This window comes from Haematobia irritans, chromosome 5, assembly GCF_050003625.1.
Source record: "Haematobia irritans isolate KBUSLIRL chromosome 5, ASM5000362v1, whole genome shotgun sequence".
Lineage (NCBI taxonomy): Eukaryota > Metazoa > Arthropoda > Insecta > Diptera > Muscidae > Haematobia > Haematobia irritans.
The window spans coordinates 3149516-3175620 of NC_134401.1; the positions used below are offsets into that span (position 1 = coordinate 3149516).

Consider the following 26105-nt stretch of genomic DNA (forward strand, 5'->3'; position numbering starts at 1 on the left):
CAAAAAAAACTTGACCTGCTTTTTTAATGTGCAAAAAATAATTCAAAATAAACGATAACATTTTTCCGGTTTTACAAACATCAAACAATACTGTTTCGACATCATAAAATATTCGTGAATAACCCCGAATTTCCTTATACACCAGGACAAAATTTAGGATTCTTTTGGAGTTCTTTGGAAAATTCAAAAACTCTTTTCTTCAACAATTAAATTTTCATTCTCTGAAATAATATTATCAATGGTGTCCTCCTTCTTACTTTCCTCTCTGGCAACTGAATTGTTCCCAATGCGAATTTTCTCTTTAACCCAATGTGCAATTTGTCATAATTTCTTGATTTCTTCAATATTTTTACTCTTTATATAAATTGCATTTACATAATGTCAGCGCGTTTTCTCCTATGTTATTTTTGCATTTTCTCTTATACTGTCTGTACATAAGGTATATATGTGATTGATTGTATATATGAATGTGTGTTTATCCATTTTTGTAATTAATACAGGGACATTGTTAGGATTGATTAGATTCCCCTAATTACGTCCCTGATACAGAGATAAATATCTATTGGGACTAAAATCAAAACAAATAATAAACAATGGTTGCTATATAACAAAGCGATTTTTTTTTCTGGGGAAGTAGCGAGTTGTTGCTGGAGAAAGGAATCTTGAGGTCTATCTAACTATATGTCCAGCTAGTCTAGTTTATATAGATAATTTTATGGATTTTTTTTTGTTTTCTATAATTCAGATTAATCAAAGTTACTGCTATACAAACAAATGATATTAATAAACTAAGCTAATTTTAATTATTTTGTACTAAATCTTAAGAAAACTTAACTGAGTATATTTTTCTCAAATGATTCTCATTTTTACAATCGAGTTTTGTGTTTTTCTCTTCTCATTTTGCTCATTCAAGAAGAAGTCTTAATTATTAAGATCAGCGTACCAAAATTCGTCCCAGCGGACCATTATTCCAAATTAAATTTAAAAGTTAAAATTTTTCCAAAATTTTTATTTCTATTCAAAATTTTTATTTTTATAGAAAATTTTGTCAAAATTTAACCCTATAGAAAATTTTTGCCAAAATTTTATCTCCATAGAAAATTTTGTAAAAATTTTATTTCCATAGAAAATTTTATCAAAATTTTATTTCTATAGAAAATTTTGTCAAAATTTTATTTCTATAGAAAATTTTGTCAAAATTTAACTCTAAATGGCTAAATTTTCTATAGAAATAAAATGTTGACAAAATTTTATTTCTGTGGAAAACTTTGTTAAAATTTTAGTTCATTAGAAAATTTTGGCAAAATTTCATTTTGATGGGAAATTTTGTCAAAAATTCAATTCTATAGAAAATTTAGCCAATATTTTATTTCTATAGAAAATTTAGCCAAACTTTTATTTCTATAGAAAATTTTGGCAAAATTTTATTTCTGTAGAAAATTTTGTTAAAATTTTAGTTCATTAGAAAATTTTGTCAAAATTTCATTTCGATAGGAAATTTTGTCAAAATTTAATTTCCTTAGGAAATTTTACCAAAATTTCATTCCTAGAGAAAATTTAGCCAATGTTTTATTTCTATAGAAAATTATGCATAATTTTATTTCTATTGCAAATTAGGCAATATTTTATAGCTATAAACAAATTTGTCAAACTTTTATTTCTATGGAAAGTTATCGCAAAATTTTATTTCTATTAAAATTTTTAAAAAGTTTTCTTCCTATACAAAATTTTTGCATGATTTTGTATCTTTACAATTTTTTTAAAGTTTATTTCTGTACAAAATTTTGCCAAAATTTTATCTCTATAGAAAATTTTGTCAAATTTTTTTTTCTACAGGAAATTTTGAAAAAATTGCCGATTTGACGAAAAAGGACCAAACTCAATCAAATTCCATTTGGTCCGACCATCGGACCAAATTTAAAAATTCATAATTTTTTGGACCAAAATGGCAGCCCTGTTTAATATAAACTCTTCTATCTCGAAACACATGACTTATACTCCACGATTTATCTACGAAAATTATCTAAAAAAAACAAAGCCAACTAATTAACATAATGAGATAATAAATTGGATGAGAAATGATTCGATGAATTGTGGAATGGTCTTTAGTGGATTTACTGAGTTCCGAAGGGATTCCCTCCGGGTATATCTAAATTGCCACCACTGGTTTGATACGTTCCATAGGCAGTACCATTAGGATTCATTTCATTCAAACGTGTATTTGATAAAGCGCGAGGTATTGGATTGCTGGGAACACCATGCGGAGCCAAATGGGAAGTCTCTTCAGCAACCTAGAAAAAAACAGAAGGAGACAAAATTAAAATCCTTGAAATTCCTCCTGCTTAACGCTCTTACCTGATGAGGATCTTCTGCAACGGGTATTTCCGAAATGAAACCTTGCTCCTTACGATAAAAGTTCACAAATATGAACAAACCCAAGACAAACAGACAGCAGATGCCATACCAACGGAATGTTGCCGTTGTTCCATAGTATGTCACAAACATACCTCCAATTATTGCTCCACAACCACGTCCCAGACCATGATGGATTCCCTGGAGAACACCCTGCGATGAACCTCTCAAATGTTTTGGTGTATTGTGAGCAATATATGAACACGAGGCCGCCCATACAGCAGCATGCGTTATTCCCTGCATTAACTCGAAGGGCAATACCATCCAGGGATTTGTTATATAGGATATATACAGAAAACGTACCACATTACCCATTAGGCCCAAACACAAGACCTTAACATGACCAATTTTGGTTATTAAACGGAAACTAAAGAAGTAAGCGAAGATTTCCGATACATGATTAATGACAGAGGCCACACCAAAGAGGGTGGGGGAACCTCCAAAGTCCTGTAAATGCCAGAATAGGAAGGTGAATATCAAACCAATGCCGAAACCCATAAACCAGGCCACAAACAGGAAAGAGGCTGTCTTCACATCTTTAATGTGGGTCAATACGGTCATCCATTCGGGCATTTCTTTATTAGTTTGGGCAAACATTTTCGATTCGGCCCCTATATTGGGTGTGGGACCACCTATTCCCGATGCGGTTGCCGTTCCTGTTCCAGTTCCACTTGATCCAGCCACTGCCAATGAGGGTAAATTCAATTGAGCAGCTAATTGATTCATGGATTCCTCCTCGGCCTTCTTATTGGGATCAATGACATCTTGTTGGGGCTGTACTTCCAGATCTATGGGATCGTATTTAAAGGTGATTTTCGTGGCCGAAATAATGGCACAGGTCATGAGTACCGTAAAGATGGCAAAACACACATTGTAGTTTTTCTCCATGTGGCCAGCTCCACAGGGATGGTGGGAAAATGAGGTAGAGTGATCCAAAACGATGCCTACTACAAACATCGAAATACCCCAGCCCAAAGAACCAAACATTCGCTGATGGCCGTATTTATCGGAATCTTCTCCCAAAAGGGTTATTACAGCAGAATCGGCCAAGGTAATGGCAGGAGCACTAAAGAATTCGCCTATGAGTATAACCAGCAATAGCAAAAAGAAGGCTTTTTGAATATCCTGCAAAAGACGAAAACATGCTCAGCTTCCTCCAACCAAGGATATAGGTTCACAACTTACCGGAGTCCTATAAACCATACTAGAGAATATTGGAGTAACATAATCATTGTGTTCCTTGGCATCGTAATTACTTACAAAACGTATATGGACGGGTGATATACCAGCATCAATTCTTGGGAAAATTGAACGTTTACGTCTACGTTGGGGTAGAAGATCACTAAGACATTTTGCCAACATGGAGATTTTAGCTACGTACCTGGAATGACTTTCTTCGATAGCCTCAGGAGCTGGCATCGTTTGAGCTCCCTTAATTGCTGCTTCACTATCAAAAGTCTCCACACTATCTCCTACAATATCGGCCATATTGAAGGCTGACAAATCACGTTTACTTCGTGTATAGGTCAACACAAATCCTGTGGCATTGCGTTCTATGCACTTGACCGGCTCAGGTTTGATAAAACTCAAGGGAATTGTGAACAAAATCCAACAGGCCAAAGAACCCAATAACAGCTTTTTACCCTGGCGACATCTATGGGGAAGGGAAATTTTTAATTGTTAACAAAAACTATATATACTTTAAAGATTTTTGTTTATACCTATCTGCATATGAACCCCAGAAAGGAGCCGATAGAAATTCCACAAAAGGTCTCATACCAATCAAAATACCTTAAAAAGAAAAAGACGTTAAGTAGGTATCCACAATTTAGAGGGTTTTCAATTTCATACCGCATTGTCCTGGATTCATGCCCATTTGTTTGAAATAAACACCCATTAATGGAAAAAGCGAACCAAATGCAGCATAGAAAAAGAAATAAAAACTTTTCACTGGTATCAGTTCGTGCTCTGTGGGACCAAACAACATTTCCACAACATCAGCATGACCACGTATTTTATTGGTAGCCTCCTTAGGTTCTGGATAACTGAAAATCGAAATAGGTCACCAATTAATCCGAACTTATAGCGTTGAATAGCGTTGAACTTACAGTGAAGGATCTACTTCGCCTTCGGCTTCTACATCAACACGAGGTCTAGCCGCTACTCCATAAGGTTGTTGGGGTACACCAACGCCACCCATACCTTGACCATAACCACCTGCATCTTGACCATAGCCAGCTGTTTGATCATAACCTCCACCACCACCACCATAATCACCGTATTGTTGTTGCTCATAGCCACCTCCTCCCATGCCCGATGGAGCCCCAAAGGGATTAGCAGCACCACCACCGTATTGATCCATTTTGGAAATGTTACGTTAACCGCTAAAACAAATGACCTCTCTGGCAAGCTCAAGACACCTTTTGTATCTTCTTAGTACCTGGAAAGAAAATCAAAATCAGAAAATCGTAAATCCAAAAATGCATTTGTGGATGTAAGTGAAAATCTGATTTACAGATATTTCTCTGCTAGGCCAAATTTCGCACTAAACTCTAGCATATAATCGCTTCTGCCTGATGTTAACTATTTATTTATCATGCACAGAAGAAAATATCACCAAAACATTCCCAATTAAAACGTTGATTGAAGTTGAAAACTTTTTCAATTAAAAAATTAATTGATACTATTAATTTTTTAATCAAACTGGAAACATTAAGTCTATTAAGTCAATTATTGAAATTTTGAAATTTTCAATTAAAAAATTAATTGATACAATTAACTTTTCAATTAAACTCAGAAGAGACAGTTAAATAATTATGATTTTTTTCAAAATTTATAACTATTTATTTATTATGTTTTTTTTTTTTGAAACTATACATTTTTGAATTAAAAGGGATTAAAAATAGTTATAGAAAGTGATTGAAATATAGTATTGCGATTAAAAATAATTTCGTTTTTAATTCAAAATTTAATTGAATTTTGCAATCAACATCAATTAAAAATTTAATTGAATCCATTAAAAAATTAATTGAAATTTGCTAATAAAATCAATTAATTTTTTAATCAAGTATTTTCTTCATTCACAATTAAAACTGTATTGATACTATCATTTTTGTGATTGAACACATTTCAATTAAAAAATTAATTGGATCAATTAATTTTGTGATTGCATCTAAAAACAAAATTTTTGTGTGTAATCTGAAATTATTAATTATTTACATTGCAATTTTGATTTTTGGCGAATTTACACATCCTTGATTCACAATAGTAAATTTCCCTTCATACCATTTATTTATAATATTATTGTGAATTAGTAAACGGCAACAATGGAGAAGTATTATAATGCTTAACCAAAATCAAAAATGTGGTCCTCGATATAGGCAAAAACAAAACGAAATTAATGTTGTTTCGAAATAAATACACCCAAAGAAATTTGTTAGAAGACACAGCAGAAAACTCTACTATAACAGGAAAAAGACTGCGAAGAGGGAAAAAGCAGTCTATGTTTGTTGAAATAACAAACATTAAGGTATAACAGCAAACTTAATATTTATTGATCGCATATAGGAGTTTTTGAGGATATTAGAGTGAAGGAATATACAAAAACTAGTTTTGGTAACATTTTAAACCCCAAAATTTTTACAACTTGTTGTTAGCTAGACCCTGAAAAACAAAAATATCACATCCGCTATTTTAACACATTTTGTTCTATAAGTGTAACAAAATACTTGCTGATTGCCTTAGGGCTTAAGACAAAAATCTTCAAATTTTATTTTTTTTTTTTGTATTTCTCAATTTATAAATTGAAGTATCAGCTTACAATGGTTGCTAATTTCCATACATTTTTATTCCGTTTAAAGTTTCTTTCCCATATTCTCCATTATTTGAACAATTATTTAACAATACTAACTTCATTAATTCACGTGTTAAATTTACTACACAAAGAAATTTTAGTTCAAATTGAAATGTACAACTTTTCAAGAATTAATACCTATTTTTTATTTTTTTTTTAATTTCATATTTATTTATAATTACTTCATAATTTTCTTAATTCAAATATTAATAGCTTCAAAATAATTTTTATAACATCAACATTTTTGCACTAAAGCTTAATTTTATATAATCCTACAGTGGCTCATTCCTCTATAGTCTGTCATTTCTGGGTTTTTCTTTTTGTATTTTTCCTTCACCATCGTCGCACTCTACCATTTGTCAAACACACCAACGCTTCATTACTTATAACTGTCAAAATTTGTATATATATGTAGACTTTTTGTAGGTATACCCACTTATTTTTATATTATTTTTTTTTTTTTCGACTAAAATTCAAGGTTAAAAAACATATTTTTTAATATTACAAAACGAAATTTCATTCATATATTTCAAATAAATACATTTTATATACACTTTGACGACCAAAATATTTATTATCACACACTTTGAAGCTATTTTTCCCTAATCGATAAGAAAAATTCCTTCACTCGATTGGCGAACAAACATGCTGTAATTTTTTTTCTGTACACTTTACCAAGGTTCTCGATTGAATTTCAATTACCTTTCACAAATATTTTGTTAATTTTTACAATTTACTTGAATTAATCATTTAGAACTTTCACTTGCATTCTTTTTATAATCCTTTTTTAATAATTTTGCTTTTATTATTTTCAGATTGTTGGAGAAAATGTTAATATATTTTACTTATATTGATTTTACCGTTCTATTGTGTGTTTTGTGTGTGTTTTTTGCTTGCAAGGTCCGTAACTGTAACACCAGACTGAATGGCAAGCTGCTGTGCTGCTGTGACAGCTTTTCAGCAATGAGATTTTCCTCTAAAAGCTTTTCAGTTTTCCTTTCTCATTTTCTTCATTTCCTTTTTGTTATTCGCCAAAGCCACGAATGAAGCACCCTCTCAATTACCTGTCATTTGGATTTTGTATAGTAGGTGTATGCATGTGTGTGTATATGTGTATGCGCTCCCTTCTGCAGAGTAGAGAAAACAGGAAAAAGAGAGAGAGGATGTTAGGCCAAGAGTGTTAAGGCAAATGTTAATTAACATGTGCCAGGAAAAGGAAACGGAAATAATAGATTTGAAATGAATGTTTATATGGGTATTTTATTTTTATCATAATGATAAAATAAATGACAATAAAAAAATAATTTTAAAGAAAAATACGTGGGTTATTAGCGGATGATAATGTAGTAAAGTATATGTTATTTTTTCATACTCTATATGAAATAGCATAAAGAACCTTCAAAGAAAAAAAATCTAATCGCATAATCAGATTATACTAAGTACTAACTTTCTAGCCACATTCAAACAAGTAAATACTCATCAAACAGTTAGACCGACATAATATATATTTTGTTTGCCCATTTTCATAGCAATTCACCTGAAAATATTAAAATTTTATTTTATATTGGTGTATTTAATTACGTTTCATTCCATATAATTTTATTTTATTTTTTTTAGTTTAGAATAAATTAATTTTAAAACAAGAAAGTTATTGTGATTTTTTAGATGTTGTAAAAAAGCTCACATTTTCAATCTATTTATCATAGACATAGCCTTATGAATCTCTTAACATAATTCATCGCTGTTAACCTCTGCTGTCCTAGGAATCCTTCAATATTCCAAACCACATACTCATTTATAGGCATGCGCTATTATAGCCTCAATTGACAAGGATGACGCCGCCAACAACAGGATATTCCTAAGAACCAACAACAAAAGTAGACATTATGTCTGTCTATTGTAAATAATGCCCTCAAAATGAAAAGAAATCATTAGAGATTATAGCCGAGAATTCATTGAAACATTTCCGTATTCGTAAGTCTATTCATGATGAGAGAGCCTCTTCAAGCCTAAGAAAATTTGAATAGGAATTGTGTCAGGCAAAAGAGTCATTGTCTGACATCAAACGAACTTTTAAAGGGATAATAGTTAATCATGTCTAATATCACAGATACCAAAGAGAAGTATTTGCATCATGGAAGAGGCCATTGGAGCAACAAGTGTGCCACAGACAAAGGAAAATAACACACAATCATTATGTAAATGCTAGCATGTATATATTTTAAAAATTTAATAATAATGTAGCTTTAAAACTGATAGTGTTATTTTATAATTCAGCCAGCCACCAACAATTGTGAAAATTTTTTAAAATTTTAAATTTTATCCAAAAGATTTTGAAGATACAAATAAAGTTTCATATTTATTCCAGCCATCTAACTTTCTTCCAAATATGATCAGAAATTTTTTTATTTTCTCATATGTCCTAATTTGAGATAAAAGCTAATATTTGAGCAAATAGAAGATTTATTCTTAATATATTCCTTGTATTTATTCACCTGATAAGAGGTATGTTTTATGGTTCCGAATTATAGATATCTCGCATGAAAAATTGGTCGTATAGGCTCTCAAGAAGTGAAGACGCATAATATATCAATAAAGCATCAAAATAAGCGATTTTTATGGGATTCGAACGAGAACTACGGTAGAAATAGGAGAATTCTTAAACGGCTGCGGAAAAGTTTCCCAAAGAAATTTTAGCATTGTTGAATATTGAGAAATCATGCTTACTCAAATGAAATGAAAATGTGTTGAACGAACTGGGTATCGTTATGCAAAGTATATGGATAATTTTATTGAAATACCCTGAGAATATTTTAACCCTTCTTCATTAAGTGCATAGTACAGATTAACACTATTACAGATGGCTAAAAATGGGATGAATTTTAAATTTATTTACAATTCTTTTTGCCATTATTACTGATTGGATAATAAAACTAATAGATAACAAAGAACATTTCAAAAGTCATTGGCCATGACGTATATCTTCTATATAGATGAGTAAACAGCCTCAACATTTATTGAGCAAAATAAACTGCGTATCAAAAATTGTCAAGTCATTTTCTCACTGACCTTTAATAGCATTTGCTGATTCATTGGTTGCCTGCCCTCATTTATTTACGCAATGCGCAGTTTTGAAAAAACAATAATAATCAATTTTTTATGTTTTTGTTAATTTTTTTTTATTTTTGTTAATTTATATTTGAAGCCAATTTATTGGAATATATTGACGTTTGTTTGTGGATGGGGACATTCGTGGTGGCTTGTTTAATATAAAAAACATTTGAATACCGTTTACTTCTATTTTGAATAAACAAAAAAATGTAAAGAAAATTGAAACAAAAAAATATATATAAAAGTAATAAGAGTATCTAAAAGCCGGCTTTTTCCTTTTCTTGAATTTGTGAAATTTCTAATGAATGTTACAATATTTCCGTTTAGAAAAAACATAAATTTCGTTTGTTATTTAATAATAATATGAGGAATGGGGTTGTTGTCTATGACAATTTCTTGGCCTTCTGATAGAGTGTGTCAACAACTTTGCCCATATTTTGAATGGTCTCTAAAACACGCTCGTAGGTTTTGTCGGTGGGAGTTTCTTCGAAAACAATTAAGACTCCTTCACCTTGATCCAATATACCCAAGAATTTTTTATCCAAAATCATTTGTGACAATTTCTTTTCCACCTGGGGCATGGGCAATTTAATGCAATCAGCAACATGGGAAACCTAGAGAAAAAACATACAACATCGTTTAAAAGGCTTGTTTCTATAACTTAAGGAAAATATTTTTCATCTTACTTGGACACGGGAATAGGGTTCTATGATACGGCAAAGATTCTGTTCTAACATTGTGTCATACAGTGTACCCAAGTGAGCCTGGACAATGACATCTTCTGCCAATTCTTTGTGATAATCTTTAAGAGCCTGTTGGAAGTCAGCCAATGAACATTTGTGTGAGGCTTCAGCAACGGATTTCATGGCATCAATATCACGTCCAGAATATGTAATGGCCTATCAAAGAAATACAAAGCATTACAACTAGGGAAGGTAGGATTGTTGGGGTTTTACACTCACCAGTTTACCGCTTACAATTTGATTGACATCATCTGATTTTCCCAACATAATTTTGGACAATAACATATATTTCAGAGCAGTCAATGCTTTGCCATTGTCAACACTGTCGAATCCCTCAAATGCCTCATAGAAATATGAAAAGGCTGTCTTAAAATCTCTTTCATCGGCTGCATGCAATATACCTGATTGAAGATCTAGAGATGCCTGAACTTTAGGTGGACAATAGATGGCATTGGCTGTGGTACGAGCCGATGTCAAAGCTGCACGGGCTTTTGGCAAGTTACTCAAAGCATGATAGGTTTTACTTTCCAATAATTGAACCTCCACCAACAGATTTTTGTCATCGAGCTTCTTTAACTCTTTCAGAAGTTGTGATCCCAAATGTAGAGCATCTGTGTACATGCCAGTATCAAAGTAGAGGGCAATTAGACGGGCTTCCAAACTTTGGCGCAAGAATGTGCGTTTTTCCTGTTTTGCCCATTCAATGCAATCTTTACACAATTGTACCTGAAATACAAATGAGCCATATAAGAAAAGTTATCCATTATTCCTCAAGGAAAGTTTTAACAAAACCACAAGTGAAATAAACAATTGATTTTTTTTTTTTTTGCGAATATCTGATAATGAAACATTTAACTTCCGCGAGCAAGCCAATATTCGAACTACAGTATTTTCTAATAAATGACAAATGATGCCTATTAGAGTCTTAAAATAGTGGTTTCGCCCTCAGGGGAGGGGAATTATACAATAGAATGAAAAAAATCACCTTGCATAAATATGGACATTGGTCCGAGATCTACCTCTAGAGAACCAACGAATATTCAGCCTTTGATGACATTTCGGGCGAACCAAAATACCGTTCTAGAAGATAGATTTAACGATCTTTGTTCTAATGTTAAAGGAAATTGAGATTTGTTTAGAAAATCTAAAAATTAACTGCCAACTAATGAAAAATTCATATAATTGCCCTTAATGTTCATCAAAAATTTTAAACAAAATTTTTTAAAATTCAAAATTACACTTTTTGGGTACAATCCTGACCTTATACTTATGCTTCGGACAACAATTTTCCAAAAATTAGTTCATTATTCCAACTAATGCTGTAAAATATCTGCAATTTTTTAAATTTCCTAAATTTTCTTTCTGAGCCTACCAGTACGCCTTTACTACAGCCTTTTCAGTGTTTCATTGTGCAGCAAAAGTTTACATTTACTTCTTTAATTAAATGCCCACTTTGTTACCATAACAAAAAATTAAAAACAAAATGAAGCAAATAAATTCATGGAACTTCAGTTATTACCAATGACAAGACAACTCTTAGTCATTTACCCCTATTCTTTTTTCATATTTTTAAACTCACCTCAATACCAGTTCCAGCATCCATATCGAGGAACATATCAACTAGAGAGCGCACCAGTTTAGCAGCTTTAGCTTTGCTTATGAGACTTAAAAATGGGCGGGTTACTTTTATCAAATCAGCCAACTCCTTGGCTTTGCCCTCCTGCTTATAGAGCTCTCCCAATTGCATAATGCCCTGTTCCTTGATACGAATGAGTTCTTCATCATTTTCGGCAACTTCCTGCTCCCTGATGATTTTGTTCAAAAGTGAAATGCCTTCCTCGCGATTGACATTAGACAAAGCTTGGGCTCTTTCGAACAAAGTAGCTCCGGCCATATTTCTTTTTTACTAAATAGAACAATAATGCAAACTTTTTAGATACTGAATGTGCTTTAACTTATTTATGCATACTATTTGCTTTAATAAATTTTACCTTTATTTTTTACAGAACTAGAACGATGATGATTTTGCTTTTTTAGTTGAAGTCGTTTTTTTGTTTCTACTGTCAATGGGCACTGTCAGTGTACTGTCAAAATGCTGTTATCGTAATCGGAAATTGAGTCTCATCAATCGAAAATGGCGACGATAATTTACTGTGAATAGTTTCGATTTTGGAAAGTCATTGTGAAGCAATCGATGCATATAGAGATGCCTACAATGGAAACATAAATTTATTGCGCCTTCCAGAAATTTCATGAAATCAATTTCAACTCAAAACATAGCCTTATACCTTATTCCCATTACACTTCCAAAATCCACTTTAACTAGATTGCTACCGCGCAAAACCAGTTAACCAAATCATTGCGGCCTGAAGGTCCACGCAAAAATTATTTTTCTTACATGCTCTACAAAAGGCAACCCTAATTTAATTCCTAGAGATTAATAGAAATTTCTGAACGTAAAGGCTGGCTACGATCTTTCATCTCTTGAAGGCTTGAAGCCTAGTACTAAGATAACGTTTTTATACTCCATATAAAAAACGTTAGCGCGGAATATATGCGAAATCTTAGTTTTAAGCATTTTCAAACACATATTTATACAACCCTGGATTTTTCGCACGAAAAAATAGGCAGGTATATTATTTCGCATAAATAAGTTAACATCCCTGGGCTTGAGACCCTATTTACCAAGATAAATGAAGATATTCCTTTTTCGCAAAAACGAACTTAGTACTAGGAATCAAACATAATCATTCCATCCATAGTGTATATGGCGGCCAAAGAGAGGCAAAAAACCGCAAATGTTGTGAATGGGAACGTGGAGAGGTTCCAACAAACAGTTGCTGTTATGAGCAGTACGGTACATTTTCTTTTCCGAGCGCACATTTGAAGTTTACAAAGCCACCCAGAAAATATATTGAACAAATTGCATACACACCAAAACATGTGCTTGGACATTTAAAATTTTTTTGGATAAAATGAATTTTCAAATCAAAGTCACTTTTACCACTAGAAATTTCTTTTTTTACTTTTTAAAATTGCATATTTGTTTCGAAAGAAGATTTGCTAATCTAAAAAAAAGTAGTATTGCCACAAGCATTTTTTTATATTATTTTTCAATCAAACTTGGCAACACTTCTTGACTATTTGTATTCTTAATCATTGTGAATGTAACTCATGCAAATTCCATCACTGGTATTCAAAATAGCTAAATGTCATTTATAATTACAATAACACACAATCTAGCTAAAAGGAAAATTTTTTAATTTGTCGCAATGGTAGAAGAAACAACGCAAACAAATAGATCAAAAAAGATGGCCAAACCTAAGCCTGTCTATCTGTGGAATGTTTCAGATGTCCAGAAGTGGTTTCGGCGGGTAAATAGTGAATATCTTCAATATTTGGAACTATTTTCAAAGGTGCCCAGAATCTCACAAAGCTTGCCCAACCACAGATTTATAAACAAAATTGTTTTGGTCTAAATTTCAGCATGAAATCACAGGGAGAGCCTTGCTACGGATTAACGACTCATCGCTGCAACGAATGGGAGTTACCAACAATCGAGATCGTGAAGCTATTTTTCGTGAGATAGTTAAACAAAAATTAAAGACTGATATTATGGAAATACGAGACATGGAACGTATTGTAAATCAACATTCAACCATGGCGAAAATAACGCACAAGGCTCCTGCCCATCAAAAGTAATTGCATTCCTGGAATACTCTGTGGAACAACGAAGCGGACTCAATGAATAGCAGAATACGGAAACAAATCACAACACCAAGTGAGCGGTTGTAAAACAAGTGCTGTAAATTAAGATAGAATTTTAAGTTAGTAATTAAATATACCAAATACACAATTTCATATATTTATTATACATACAAACATATTGTAAACAAATTTATCGTAGACTTTTTTAAATAAAAAAATCTCATTTACTCGAAAGTAGTATAGGAATCAATATTTAGAGATTGACTGACTAACAGTACATACGGCGGTTTCAAAATGAAATGGATTATCACATTTTCAGCTCTCCAAGGTGATACGCCCAGAATAATCCATAATATATCACTTAAAATTGGTTGACTTGGAGTTTAGAAGCCAACTAGATGACTTTTCAATTGTTACAAAGTCTACTGGGTGATATTAAAATGGTTTTTCTTTCTATAAGTGGATGCCAGTTTAAAATACCTTGGATCTACATAAAATATGAATTTGAAATTTCAACTATTAGACACTGCTTGCTAGTATTTCAATTTGGAACACATTTCCTATTAACCCAGATAAATATTATTTTTACCAGTTGATTTGTATCACTTGATCAGTTTAAGGAATCTCATAAAATTTAGCCCAAGTTATTCTACAGAGTACATCTTGGACGAAGCAAACGGGATACATTTTGATAACGTATTTTGTCTGGTGCCAAGTGTTCGGTATATAGGCCGTTCATTATGTTCAATTATTGAGTTGAAAATAACATTATTTTCGAAGTTTCTTGTGCTTTTTATTTAGTTATTTTCAACTCTTAGTCGAACATGGTTAGGTTAGGTGGCAGCCCAATGTATCAGGCTCACTTAGAATATTCAGTCCATTGTGATACCACATTCGTGAACTTCTCTCTTATCACTGAGTGCTGCCCGATTCCGTGTTAAGTGGCAAGGGACCTCCTTTTTATAGCCGAGTCCGAACGGCGTTCCACATTGCAGTGAAACAAGCTTTGAAACAAAAAATGTCAGAAATGTCACCAGCATTACTGAGGTGGGTTAATCCACCGCTGAAAAACTTTTTGGTGTTCGGTCGAAGCAGGAATCGAACCCACGACCTTGTGTATGCAAGGCGGGCATGCTCACCATTGCACCACGGTGGCCGAACATCGTACCGGCCTTTTAATAGTGTTTTCCTCCTCTAGATTAAAGCTATATTACGCTAACCAGACCAGTGAAATGATTTTCATTGCAAATTGAGAAATTATAATAGAAAGTGCCTTTGAGGGAACCATGGATTGTTTTACAAATTCTAAGGGACGTATTTGAAAATGCAGATTTCTCCGATTGGTACTGTATAGGAACTTATTATGGATTACTTTTGTTTAACTCTAATTCCATAAAAATTGTATCTATCTGAATAATTCAAATAGCGTTTAGATTGCATATTCCGTAGTCACCTAAAATAGTACAAAATCGGGCAATTTTACGAAAAAGTGGGTAAATATTAGATGTCCTTTGCTAACTTTTCTATGTGCGTCTCTCTTTCGCTACTTTACATTGCTGAATATTTCAGTGAGAGGAGTTTTCAATTTGGTCACTTTTTAATGTGGAATGTACATTAGTACGAAGATAAAAAACTTTCCATATAAATAATATTAAAGGAATTTTTGTCTATCATTACAAATTATGATGGCTATAGTTACACTTAAACATAATAACGATTTTTAATACAATACCAAGCATAAATATTATTTAAATGCAAATTTCATATCATATGGGGCATTAAGTACTTATGTCCAACTATTTATAATTTACCATCACTGGCAGACCAGCTAGAATTGTGCTTTCGGTGATTGAAACGTTTTCACAGGCAACTCATTTTAGTTTGCTTTTGGATTTAAAGTGATGAAGTAAATGTTTCTTGGGGATTGGAACGGGGAGTTAAGAACGTGAAACCAAAAAAAAATTGTTAATAAATTTTTGAGAAAATAGATTTATTTTCAAAGTGAAAAAAAGTTAAAAGTGTTAAAAAAGATTTTATAGTGTATAAAAAGAGGAGAGAAAATTTTCCGATTATTTTTCGCAACATTTTTTTATTTTTCATTAAATCGTTGATGGTTGCTGTCTATGTGTATGTGCGGACGTCGATTGCATTTAAATTTACTCAAGAGAAAGCGAATCGAAACTGTTCTGTTGTAGGTGAGTATCTCACTAGTTGTCTCTTTCTGAGAGTCTGGACCAGTGATGGGAGAAGGATGGATGATAAGTACAATGGTACTAAAATATTAAATACAAAAGTACAATGAGATTTTGCTTTAGGGAGTTATAGTGTAAACATATTTTTTATACAGCAATTATTTTCCGAAAATGCAATTAGCCAATTTAATATATATACTTGGGGCATAAAAAGTTTTCTCTTGTAGTTATTGGCAATATGTAGCGCATCTTTGGGGGTATATATATTAAGTATTACCATTACCTTTAGTAATTGAATAAAGTACTAAAAAAGTACTTTTTGTTTATCCCCAATCTTTTTATTTATTTTGATTGAAGGGCTGCCAACTCCTCATAAATAAAGTGTATCTGATGAATAATGGGGGATTAAAATTACTTTAGCACAAGTTGTCCGTTTGGTTAAATCTTTGATCAGGTTGTTTGTTTTTTTTTTTAGATTTGGAATACAAAATATTATTTATAATTTATTTATTTAATCTTTCCAATACAAAAAAATATATATATATATATATATATATATATATATATATATATATATATATATATATATATATATATATATATATATATATATATATATATATATATATATATATATATATATATATATATATATATATATATATATATATATATATATATATATATATATATATATATATATATATATATATATATACACCATTTTTTTTGCTGGAAAGTCCTATTTTCGGAGTTACGGGTCATGGAAGTTTATCGCTTAATAAATCTACTCAAATATAATGAATATGATTTCCAAATGAATGGTAATAAAGAAAATATTTAGAATTCAACTAAAAAGCATCATACCCGTGGACCAATAGGGTTTCTTGGCCATTCAAAACTTCGACTACATCCCATAATAAACCACATTGTAACCATATTGAAGCTAAGTTGGAGTACATTGTGAATTCGATAAAAAAAGAGAAATAATCGGTCCATGAATAAAACCTTGAAAATTTAAAATATTTTTTGGAAAAATGTTGTGATTTGATAAAAGGGAATTTTTCAAAAATCCTCATGTCACTCTTGGGTTCACATTGGCCCACATATGAAAGTCTTGAGCTCTGACCGAAGTTCTAAGTGTTAACCCAGATAATTTTTACTTAGTATTTACTCTTTAAATTACACTACACCAAATACGAAAAACTTTCTTCCATTTAATAAAAAAAAATGGAGCGGTATCCCCCAAAATTAAAAAGGAAAATACAAATTGTCAGGGGTCGATATCTCGAAAACTAAAATTTTTAGATAAAAATGTTTACTACAAAAAAGTAGATTTGTTCCACGGGAACAATGGGTAATATGTTCCAGTTTTGGAGTATGTCACCCAATGGTGACATCCCTATTGCATACAAATGCTACTCCCAAAGAAACTTGTTAGTAGACACAGCAGAAAAATCAGCTAAGACATGTAGTATTTTGCAGTTTCCAGAATAGAGAATTTAAATATTAAATAATTATATTATAGGCTTATTTAGCCCCATTGTTGCAAGGGAGGGACATAGCTTTTGAAAGTTATATTTTTTTTTTTGTAATTTGAAGCCACTAAGTGGGTTGGATATTATTACTGTTAAGATATCTCTGTGTTGATCAGGGCTGTGGATTCGGAGTCTGAAGATTTTGCTGGAGTCGGTGTTGTACAAATTTTAAATTTTGCTCGACTCCGACTCCGGCTAGACTAAATTTTTTAAAAACACTTCACATTTTTGTCACTAAAGAAATTTTTACGCAAATTAGTTCCCATTGCGTTATTCAGTCGATCAATGTGCGGTATGACTGGAAATCTTCCAATTCCAAAATGATCTTCCAATTACGGAGATCATTTTATGTTTCCTAGAATGTTAGATAGACTAGCAGATGGGCTGAATCGATCAATTTTAATGCCCACCACCATAAAAATTTATTCGAAATATTTCGAATAATAGATTTTATGTTTTTATTTGAAGACCATATATCTATATACATATATCGAATTTTGGCAGAAAAAAAAATTTCAAAAAATTATTTCTATCGATAATTTTGTCAAAAATTTATTCCTATAAAAATATTTGTCAAAATTTTATTTCTATAAAAAATTTTGTCAAAATTTTATTTCTATAAAAATTTTTGTCAAAATTTTATTTCTATAAAAATTTTTGTCAGAATTTTATTTCTATAAAAAAATGTTTTCAAAATTTTATTCCTATGGAAATTTTTGCAAAATTTTATTTACTATATAAAAATTTTTTCAAAAATTTAATTCTATAGAAAATTGTAAATTGTATGAAAATTGTTGTATATTTTATTTCATTCAATTTTGTCAACATTTTATTTCTATAAAAAATGTTGACAAAATTTTATTTTATTTATTTTTTTATTATTTAATTTATTATAATTGCAAATAACAATAAACTTATTTATACGGGCACTAGCAACTAGAGGCTATCGGCCCAAAAATTTTATTTCTATAGATATTTTGGTCAATGATTGATTTTTGAACATTCGTTTATACCGAGGCGAACTAAAATTCCATGCAGCTAATTGATATTACGACTTTAAATGTTCCTCACTAATAACACTATAACACATAGAATTATTTCTATTCTACGATGGGGAAATCATTAATAAGTTTTCTCCCTTTTGCTTGTTATGGTGGGTTTTAATTAATTTGCTCTCAGTAATTGTAACACACACACATTTTGCGCATTTGATTTGTTTTCCCCTCCATTAAAGTGTTAAAATTTGCATAATTTTCATAAATTTAACATTGAAAAAATACTCACGTTTGCAACGAAAAATGAAAATGAAACGAGTTCTCTTTGTTGTTATTGTTGTTGTTATTCTATCATCGCCTTTGTATTTTTATTTTTCGCCTAATATCACATTTTGGATGAACTGAGTAAAAACAACAATAACATAAGCGTTAGTGTACTATGACACCCGACTAGTACGGACAACAAAACGAAGAGGGGGAAAATAAAAGGCTGAAAGCTCTGAAAAAAGGCATGGTTTTTAAATGGATGACTTAAAAAATGAATGGACCCCTTGGAAAGACTACACTACAAATGGTTTGACTATAGTGGGTAAAAGGGTAGTTGGGCTGACAAGCTAAGATTTTGCATTGAATGAAGAATCCAAAATGTTATCACTGCTTATATACCAGTATTTGATGGTGCTGTTTTCATTCAGCTCAGGTCTCGTGCTGGTTATAAAGCGTTTATAAGAGTGGGGGAAAGGCTGTCACATTGAGGGCATTAAACGATATGTTGTTCGTATTAGTAAATATCAACAATAAATATAACGTTTATAATATGTATGAAGATACGTCTAATAAAAATAACAATCATTAAATAAACATTTACCTATAGAGCTAACAATTAAATAAAACCATCCAAAAATTGAAATTCAGCAATATTTGATACGGATGGGATATTAGGTAATCGTCTATGACAAATTATTTTTTGTTTACAATATAAAAGAAGTAATATCCATATCTAATATCAAAAAGGCATCAATTTTTGACTTGATTTTTAACAAAGTGGATTTGCAAAGAATTCAAAATTTGATATATCGATTTTGAATAATCGACATCGACTTTTTTGACAATGTCGAAATTCGACTTTCGCAACCCTATATAGAAAACAATATTTTTTAGTTTCTCTCACAAATTAAATTGATTCAATTAATAATTTTTAATTGAAACTGTTTTAATCATGGAATTGTTACCCCAATTAAAAAAAGTGATTCAATTAAAGATTAATTAATTAAAATTAATTTAAAAAAATAATGGGATCAATTAAACCTTTTTTTGAAATTTAATTAAATGTTTAATTTAGAATATTCTGTATTTAGTTTTTTTTCTATATAGAATGACAAAATCTTTTGGATTTCATTTTAGTATCGTTATAAGTTTTTCTTTTAATTTCTACCTTTTGATTGTTTTTGGTTTTAGTCATCCCCGTGATGCCTTCAATTATTTCTTCAGTAACTATTCATTTTAAACATTTCCCCTTTTGGTAGATATTTGATACCCATTACAAGAGTCTTAAATATCACCTATGCAATAAGACAGCAAAACTTCTAAACTTGTATATTTTTTTTTTTTTTTGTTTTTGAAAAAGTTTTTCATTTATACAGATATCCATATAAACTCTACACACTCAAATTCTGATGCCGAAATTCATTTCTATGTACTTTTCAATTTCTACGTGGTATTACGTATGCCTTTAATGTAAATTCAAGCCAAACGAAAACTCACACGCATATATAACAAATTTCAGCTATCGTCATCGTCATCATCATAGTCGTCGGGTACCGATGGTCTAATGTGGAAGGTATGTTTAGATAGACTCTTGTGTATAAAGTGTGATTGTGTGTAGCACATTTTTGTTTTGGAGGGAAGAATCTCTAGCACTTTTGTTTTTGTTTCTGCTACGTAATATTATTATTGATAACCAAAACCAATTGTTAAATATTGTTATTTGTTCTTTTTTCGGATAGATGTTGCATATAATGAACTATAGCACAATTGTGGGTTATTAGTAAATCGTAATTTTGAATTTTTATATGGGGCTTGGATAGGCCAAGGTTAGAAACACTTTTAGTTAGTCCTTTATAGGTTGGCCGGTAGTTGGGCTAAGTGGAAAAAAAAGTTTGATTACTTCATTAAGTGTATGATGGCAATGAGTCAATATTTGAAAAAGTCGATTTTTTAACAAATATTTATAAAAAATTATTAACACTTATCACAAACTGCTTTGGACTATCGCACTAAACTATCTATTGGTTAGATTAAGACAAGAACTTCTCAATTTTTTATTTCTGCCCACTGTAACATATGATTTATTTGCTAATAAATTGCGTCATTTTGAATATCTCATTGTTATTAAATAAAATTGTGAAATAGACTGTGAGATACTGTCATATCAGAGATGCAAAATGGCTTAAAAGATTTGTTATTTAGCAACAAAAGAAAGAAATAATTGGCATTTGTTCGGATCTTAATATGGTTTTGGTCCGAGTCCTAATCTAAACTAATGACGTATAGTTTGCTCAGGAGCATCGCAGAGTAACACAAATCGTGTAAAATTTGTTTTGAAATGTTTCTCGAAATTTTATTTCTATAGAAAATTTTCTTAAAATCTTATTTCTTTAGAAAAATATCTTAAAATTGTATTTCTATAGAAAACTTTGTCAAAATTTTATTTCTATAGAAAACTTTGTCAAAATTTTATTCCTATAGAAAATTTTGTCAACATTTTATTTCTATAGAAAATTTTGTCAAAATTTTATTTCTATAGAAAATTTTGTCAAAATTTTACTTTATTTATTTATTTATTTTAGACAATACAATAAGTAAGGCCGATGAAAGGCTATTGAAAATTTTGTCAATATTTTATTTCTATAGAAAATTTTATTAAAATTTTATTTTTATAGAAAATTTTGTCAAAATATTATTTCTATAGAAAGTTTTGTAAAAATTTTATTTCTATACAAATTTTGTCAACATTTTATTTCTATAGAAAATTTTGTCAAAATTTTATTTCTATAGGAAATTTGGTCAATATTTTATTTTTTATAGAAAATTTAGTCAAAATATTATTTCAAAATTTTATTTCTATAGAAAATTTAGCCAAAATAATGCTAAAATGAAATAATAATCAATCACAATATACGGTTATTCCAAAGATATGTTTTGTAAAAATTTTATTTCCATAAAAATTTTGTCAAAATTTTATTTCTATAGGAAATTTTGTCAAAATTTTATTTCTATACAAAAATTTGGTCAAAATTTTATTTCTATAAAAAAATTGGTCAAAATTTTATTTCTATAGAAAATTTTGTCAAAATTTTATTTCTATAGAAAATTTTGTCAAAATAATGCTAAAATGAAACAATATCAATCAGGATATATGATTATTCCAAAGATAATATGTTATAATTGCTTTTGTAGTTTTTCATTAGAAGATTATGGAGATGTAAAATATTGTAAATTTTCCATACGATATTTCAATGTTGTGCAAAAATAAACAGAGTCGCAAAATATGAAACTCCCTTTAAGCTTCCACGTGGTAATTGCTTTTATGAACTCCTCCTGTATACAGATACGTATTTAAATTCAATCTTGTATATTCGTACATAAATTTCATACGTTTTTTTTATGATTTGAAGTCCCCAATTTCGAAACAGGCTAAAATATAAACAAACACAGCAAAAAGAACAATAAAACACTGATTGTAAAGCTCGTTCCATAAGGCGGGAAATGGGGGCATGTGTGTTGTACTACTGTGGACGATGGTCTTTGGATGTAGATTTCTACCTCCTATGAGTTAGTTTTAAGTCCAAATGGGGATGAAATGGGTTGGGTGGTGAGCATAACGACTGTTTTTCAGATCATATCGACGAATGATTGTTTACAATTTATTTTAATCATTTAAATGAATTTAAAAGCGAGCATACAAACACCCAAACCCAAACCATGGAACATGACAAACCAAACGCACAGCGCAAACAAATTTTTAAAATGATTTCATATATGAAAAACAAAAAAAAAGAAAAACAAACCGAAGAAAAAGCACAACTACAAAAGCAATTAGCATGAATTGCAAACTTAAAAATACAAAGTCTTATCATCATCATCATCAACAAATTTACTTCCAATGCGAAAGTCCATGAATAGGCGGAGAGATGTAAAACAGAAGGGGGGAGGAATGAAGAGATCAAATGATGAAAAATAAAACAAAGTTTGAGGGCAAATAAAAAAATTGTAATTAACTCAATTTTATTCTAAGAAGCTTTTCTTCCACAAACTTTCCAGTGTTTAAGGTCAGCGCAAAATGTTGGAACTTTGCTTTATGTGGACAAAAGAATGTGAGGTACACTGAAATTATTTAAATTATTGTAATAGCACTAAAAAAAATGTCACTAATAAAACAAACTGCAATACAAGCTAAGTGCATGCAAAGTACTTGTATTTAGTAATGGATTATAAATTGAAATTTTAAACACAAACATTTTCTAATCCACATTTGCAATTCAAAAGCTATTATTTACTCATCGAGATCTAGTTAGAAAATGAATATTGAAAGGATTCCTTAAAAATATGAAAGGAAATATTATTGTTTTTCAGTGGATTGGTATTATAGAAAATTCCAGAAAGCTGGAACGATGGGTTAAGATTTTGCCCACATCTAAGCCAACTCAGAAAAAACCTTCCATAACCAAATTAATTTATGTAATTACTATTAAATGGAAATTTTGATTTCTTCTGCAAGGACATATCATATAAGGAAAGTCTATATATAACCGATATTTGATTTAGGCACAAGTTTGGTTGCCACTCGTATTGATAGATTTTGCAATAGAAAATTTTGTAAAAGTTGTATTTCTATAGGAAATTTAGTCAAATTATTATTTTTATAGTAAATTGGTCAAATTTTTATTTCTATATAAAATATTGTCAAAACTTTATTTCTATTAAAAATTTTGTCAACATTTTATTTCTATAGAATATTTTGTCAAAATTTTTTTTCTATAGAAAATTTTGTCAAAATTTTATTTCTATAAATATTTTGTCAAAATTTTACTTCTATAGAAAATTTTGTCAAAATTTTATTTCTATAGAATATTTTGTCAACATTTTATATTTATAGAATATTTTGTCAAAATTTTATTTCTATATAATATTTTGTCATAATTTTATTACTATAGAAAATTTTGTTATAATTTTATTTCTATAGAAAATTTTGTCAAAATTTTATTTCTATAGAAAATTTTGTCAAAATTTTATTTCTATATAATATTTTGTCATAATTTTATTACTATAGAAAATTTTGTCATAATTTTATTTCTATAGAAAATTTTGTCAACATTTTATTTCTATAGAAAATTTTGACAAAATTTTATTTCTAAAGAAAATTTGGCAAAATAATAAATTTTGTCAAAATTTTATTTCTATAGAAAATTTTGTCAAAATTTTATTTCTATAGATAATTTTGTCAAAATTTTATTTCTGAAGAAAATTTTGTCAAAATTTTATTTCTATAGACAATTGTGTCAAAATTTTATATCTATACGATATTTTGAAAAAATTTTATTTCTATAGAATATTTTGTCAATATTTTATTTCTATAAATATTTTGTCAAAATTTTATTTCTATAGAATATTTTGTCAAAATTTTATTTCTATAGAAAATTTTGTCAAAATTTTACTTCTATAGAAAAATTTGTCAAAATTTTATTTCTATAGAACATTTTGTCAACATTTTATTTCTAAAAAAATTTTGTCAAACTTTTATTTCTAAAGAAAATTTTGTCAAAATTTTATTTCTATAGAAAATTTTGTCACAATTTTATTTCTATAGAAAATTTTGTCAAAATTTTATTTCTATAGAAAATTTTGTAAAAATTTTATTTCTATAGAATATTTTGTCAAAATTTTATTTCTATAAAAATTTTTGTCAAAATTTTACTTCTATAGAACAGCTTCTCTAAGTGGTTTCACTGCAATGTGGAACGCCGTTCGGACTCGGCTATAAAAAGGAGGTCCCTTGTCATTGAGCTTAACATGGAATCGGGCAGCACTCAGTGATAAGAGAGAAGTTCACCAATGTGGTATCACAATGGACTGAATAGTCTATGTGAGCCTGATACATCGGGCTGCCACCTAACCTAACCTAACCTACTTCTATTGAAAATTTTGTCAAAATTTTATTTCTATAGAATATTTTGTCAAAATTTTATTTCTGTAGAAAATCTTGTCAAAATTTTATTTCTATAAAAAAATTTTGTCATAATTTTATTTCTATAGAATGTTTGGTCAAAAGTTTATTTCCATAGAATATTTTGTCAAAATTTTATTTCTATAGAATATTTTGTCAAAATTTTATTTCTATAGAATATTTTGTCAAAATTTTATTTCTGTAGAAAATTTTGTCAAAATTTTATTTCTATAAAAAATTTTGTCATAATTTTATTTCTATAGAATGTTTGGTCAAAAGTTTATTTCCATAGAATATTTTGTCAAAATTTTATTTTTATAGAATATTTTGTCAAAATTTTATTTCTATAGAATATTTTGTCAAAATTTTATTTCTATAGAAAATTTTGTAAAAATTTTATTTCTATAGAATATTTTGTCAAAATTTTATTTCTATAGAATATATTGTCAAAATTTTATTTCTATAGAAAATGTTGTCAAAATTTTATTTCTATAGAAAATTTTGTCAAAATTTTATTTCTATAGAAAACTTTGTCAAAATTTTATTTCTATAGAAAATTTTGTAAAAATTTTATTTCTATAGAAAAATTTGTCAAAATTTTAGTTCTTTAGAAAATTTTGTAAAAATTTTATTTATATAGAATATTTTGTAAAAATGTTATTTCTATAGAATATTTTGTCAAAATTTTATTTCTATAGAAAATTTTGTCAAAATTTTACTTCCATAGAAAATTTTGTCAAAATTTTATTTCTGTAGAAAATTTTGTCAAAATTTTATTTCTATAGAATATTTTGTCAAAATTTTATTTCTATAGAATATTTTGTCAAAATTTTATTTCTATAGAATATTTGGTCAAAATTTTATTTCTATAAAAAATTTTCCATAGAAATAAAAATTTTACAAAATTTTATTTCTAAACAAGATTTTTCCAAATTGTGTTTGTATAGAAAATTTCAAATTTGAAAATGTTTAATAGTTGATTTAGTTCTGAATTTTCCCAACCCTTTAAATAATTATTAATTATTTTTATCTATAATTTAAACGAAAATAATAAACATATATATACATGACGCAAAGCTGTATTATTTTGAGTTTGAGTTCTTCTATTTTCTCTTTAACAAAAATATATTATGGAATGCTTATCTAAATTGTTCCATCGACTGCAGATTCAGACAAAAAACGACACAATCTGATATAGGTTTGTTGATTATTTTTTGGGCAAAGCAAAGTTATTTATTTTGCTTTTAAAGAACAAACCCCAGTGTGGCGCAATGTCAATTTTTGAAGAAGATGATTGAGATAAGTAATAGTTGTCTTTGTTATTTTA

The 26105-nt window shown here is 29.4% G+C and overlaps 4 protein-coding genes across 5 annotated transcripts in view; 2 read left to right on the plus strand and 2 right to left on the minus strand.

Moving 5' to 3' along the window:
* Window positions 1-1700: 1700 nt before the first annotated feature.
* jef (major facilitator superfamily domain-containing protein 6 jef) lies at window positions 1701-7236 on the minus strand. 2 transcript variants are annotated; one of them, XM_075313503.1, is made up of 8 exons: window positions 7126-7236; window positions 4521-4852; window positions 4264-4457; window positions 4134-4203; window positions 3794-4066; window positions 3598-3733; window positions 2356-3537; window positions 1701-2291 (listed from the first exon to the last, which is right to left on the minus strand). In XM_075313503.1, the coding sequence occupies exons 2-8, from the start codon at window positions 4772-4774 to the stop codon at window positions 2115-2117; spliced, it is 2286 nt and encodes a 761-aa protein (XP_075169618.1). In that variant the 5' UTR covers window positions 4775-4852; window positions 7126-7236; the 3' UTR covers window positions 1701-2114. The 2 variants fall into 2 exon arrangements, with proteins under 2 accessions (XP_075169618.1, XP_075169619.1); XM_075313504.1 differs by lacking the exon at window positions 7126-7236 and adding an exon at window positions 6968-7119.
* A 2182-nt stretch (window positions 7237-9418) lies between these two features.
* On the minus strand, window positions 9419-12261 carry Rpn6 (regulatory particle non-ATPase 6). The gene is made up of 5 exons (XM_075313505.1): window positions 12111-12261; window positions 11699-12025; window positions 10339-10845; window positions 10063-10275; window positions 9419-9990 (listed from the first exon to the last, which is right to left on the minus strand). Exons 2-5 carry the CDS (start codon window positions 12011-12013, stop codon window positions 9760-9762), a joined length of 1266 nt encoding a protein of 421 aa, XP_075169620.1. The 5' UTR covers window positions 12014-12025; window positions 12111-12261; the 3' UTR covers window positions 9419-9759.
* Window positions 12262-13329: 1068 nt separating this feature from the next.
* ave (sterile alpha motif domain-containing protein aveugle) lies at window positions 13330-14061 on the plus strand. Its single transcript, XM_075310023.1, has 2 exons — window positions 13330-13535; window positions 13606-14061. Exons 1-2 carry the CDS (start codon window positions 13392-13394, stop codon window positions 13819-13821), a joined length of 360 nt encoding a protein of 119 aa, XP_075166138.1. The 5' UTR covers window positions 13330-13391; the 3' UTR covers window positions 13822-14061.
* A 1656-nt stretch (window positions 14062-15717) lies between these two features.
* The window catches only part of bin3 (bicoid-interacting protein 3), a 39549-nt gene continuing 29161 nt past the window's right edge, over window positions 15718-26105 (plus strand). The window contains exon 1 of the mRNA XM_075313817.1: window positions 15718-16022. The gene's annotated coding sequence lies outside the window, so the exon portion shown is untranslated. The remainder of the gene's footprint in view (window positions 16023-26105) is intronic.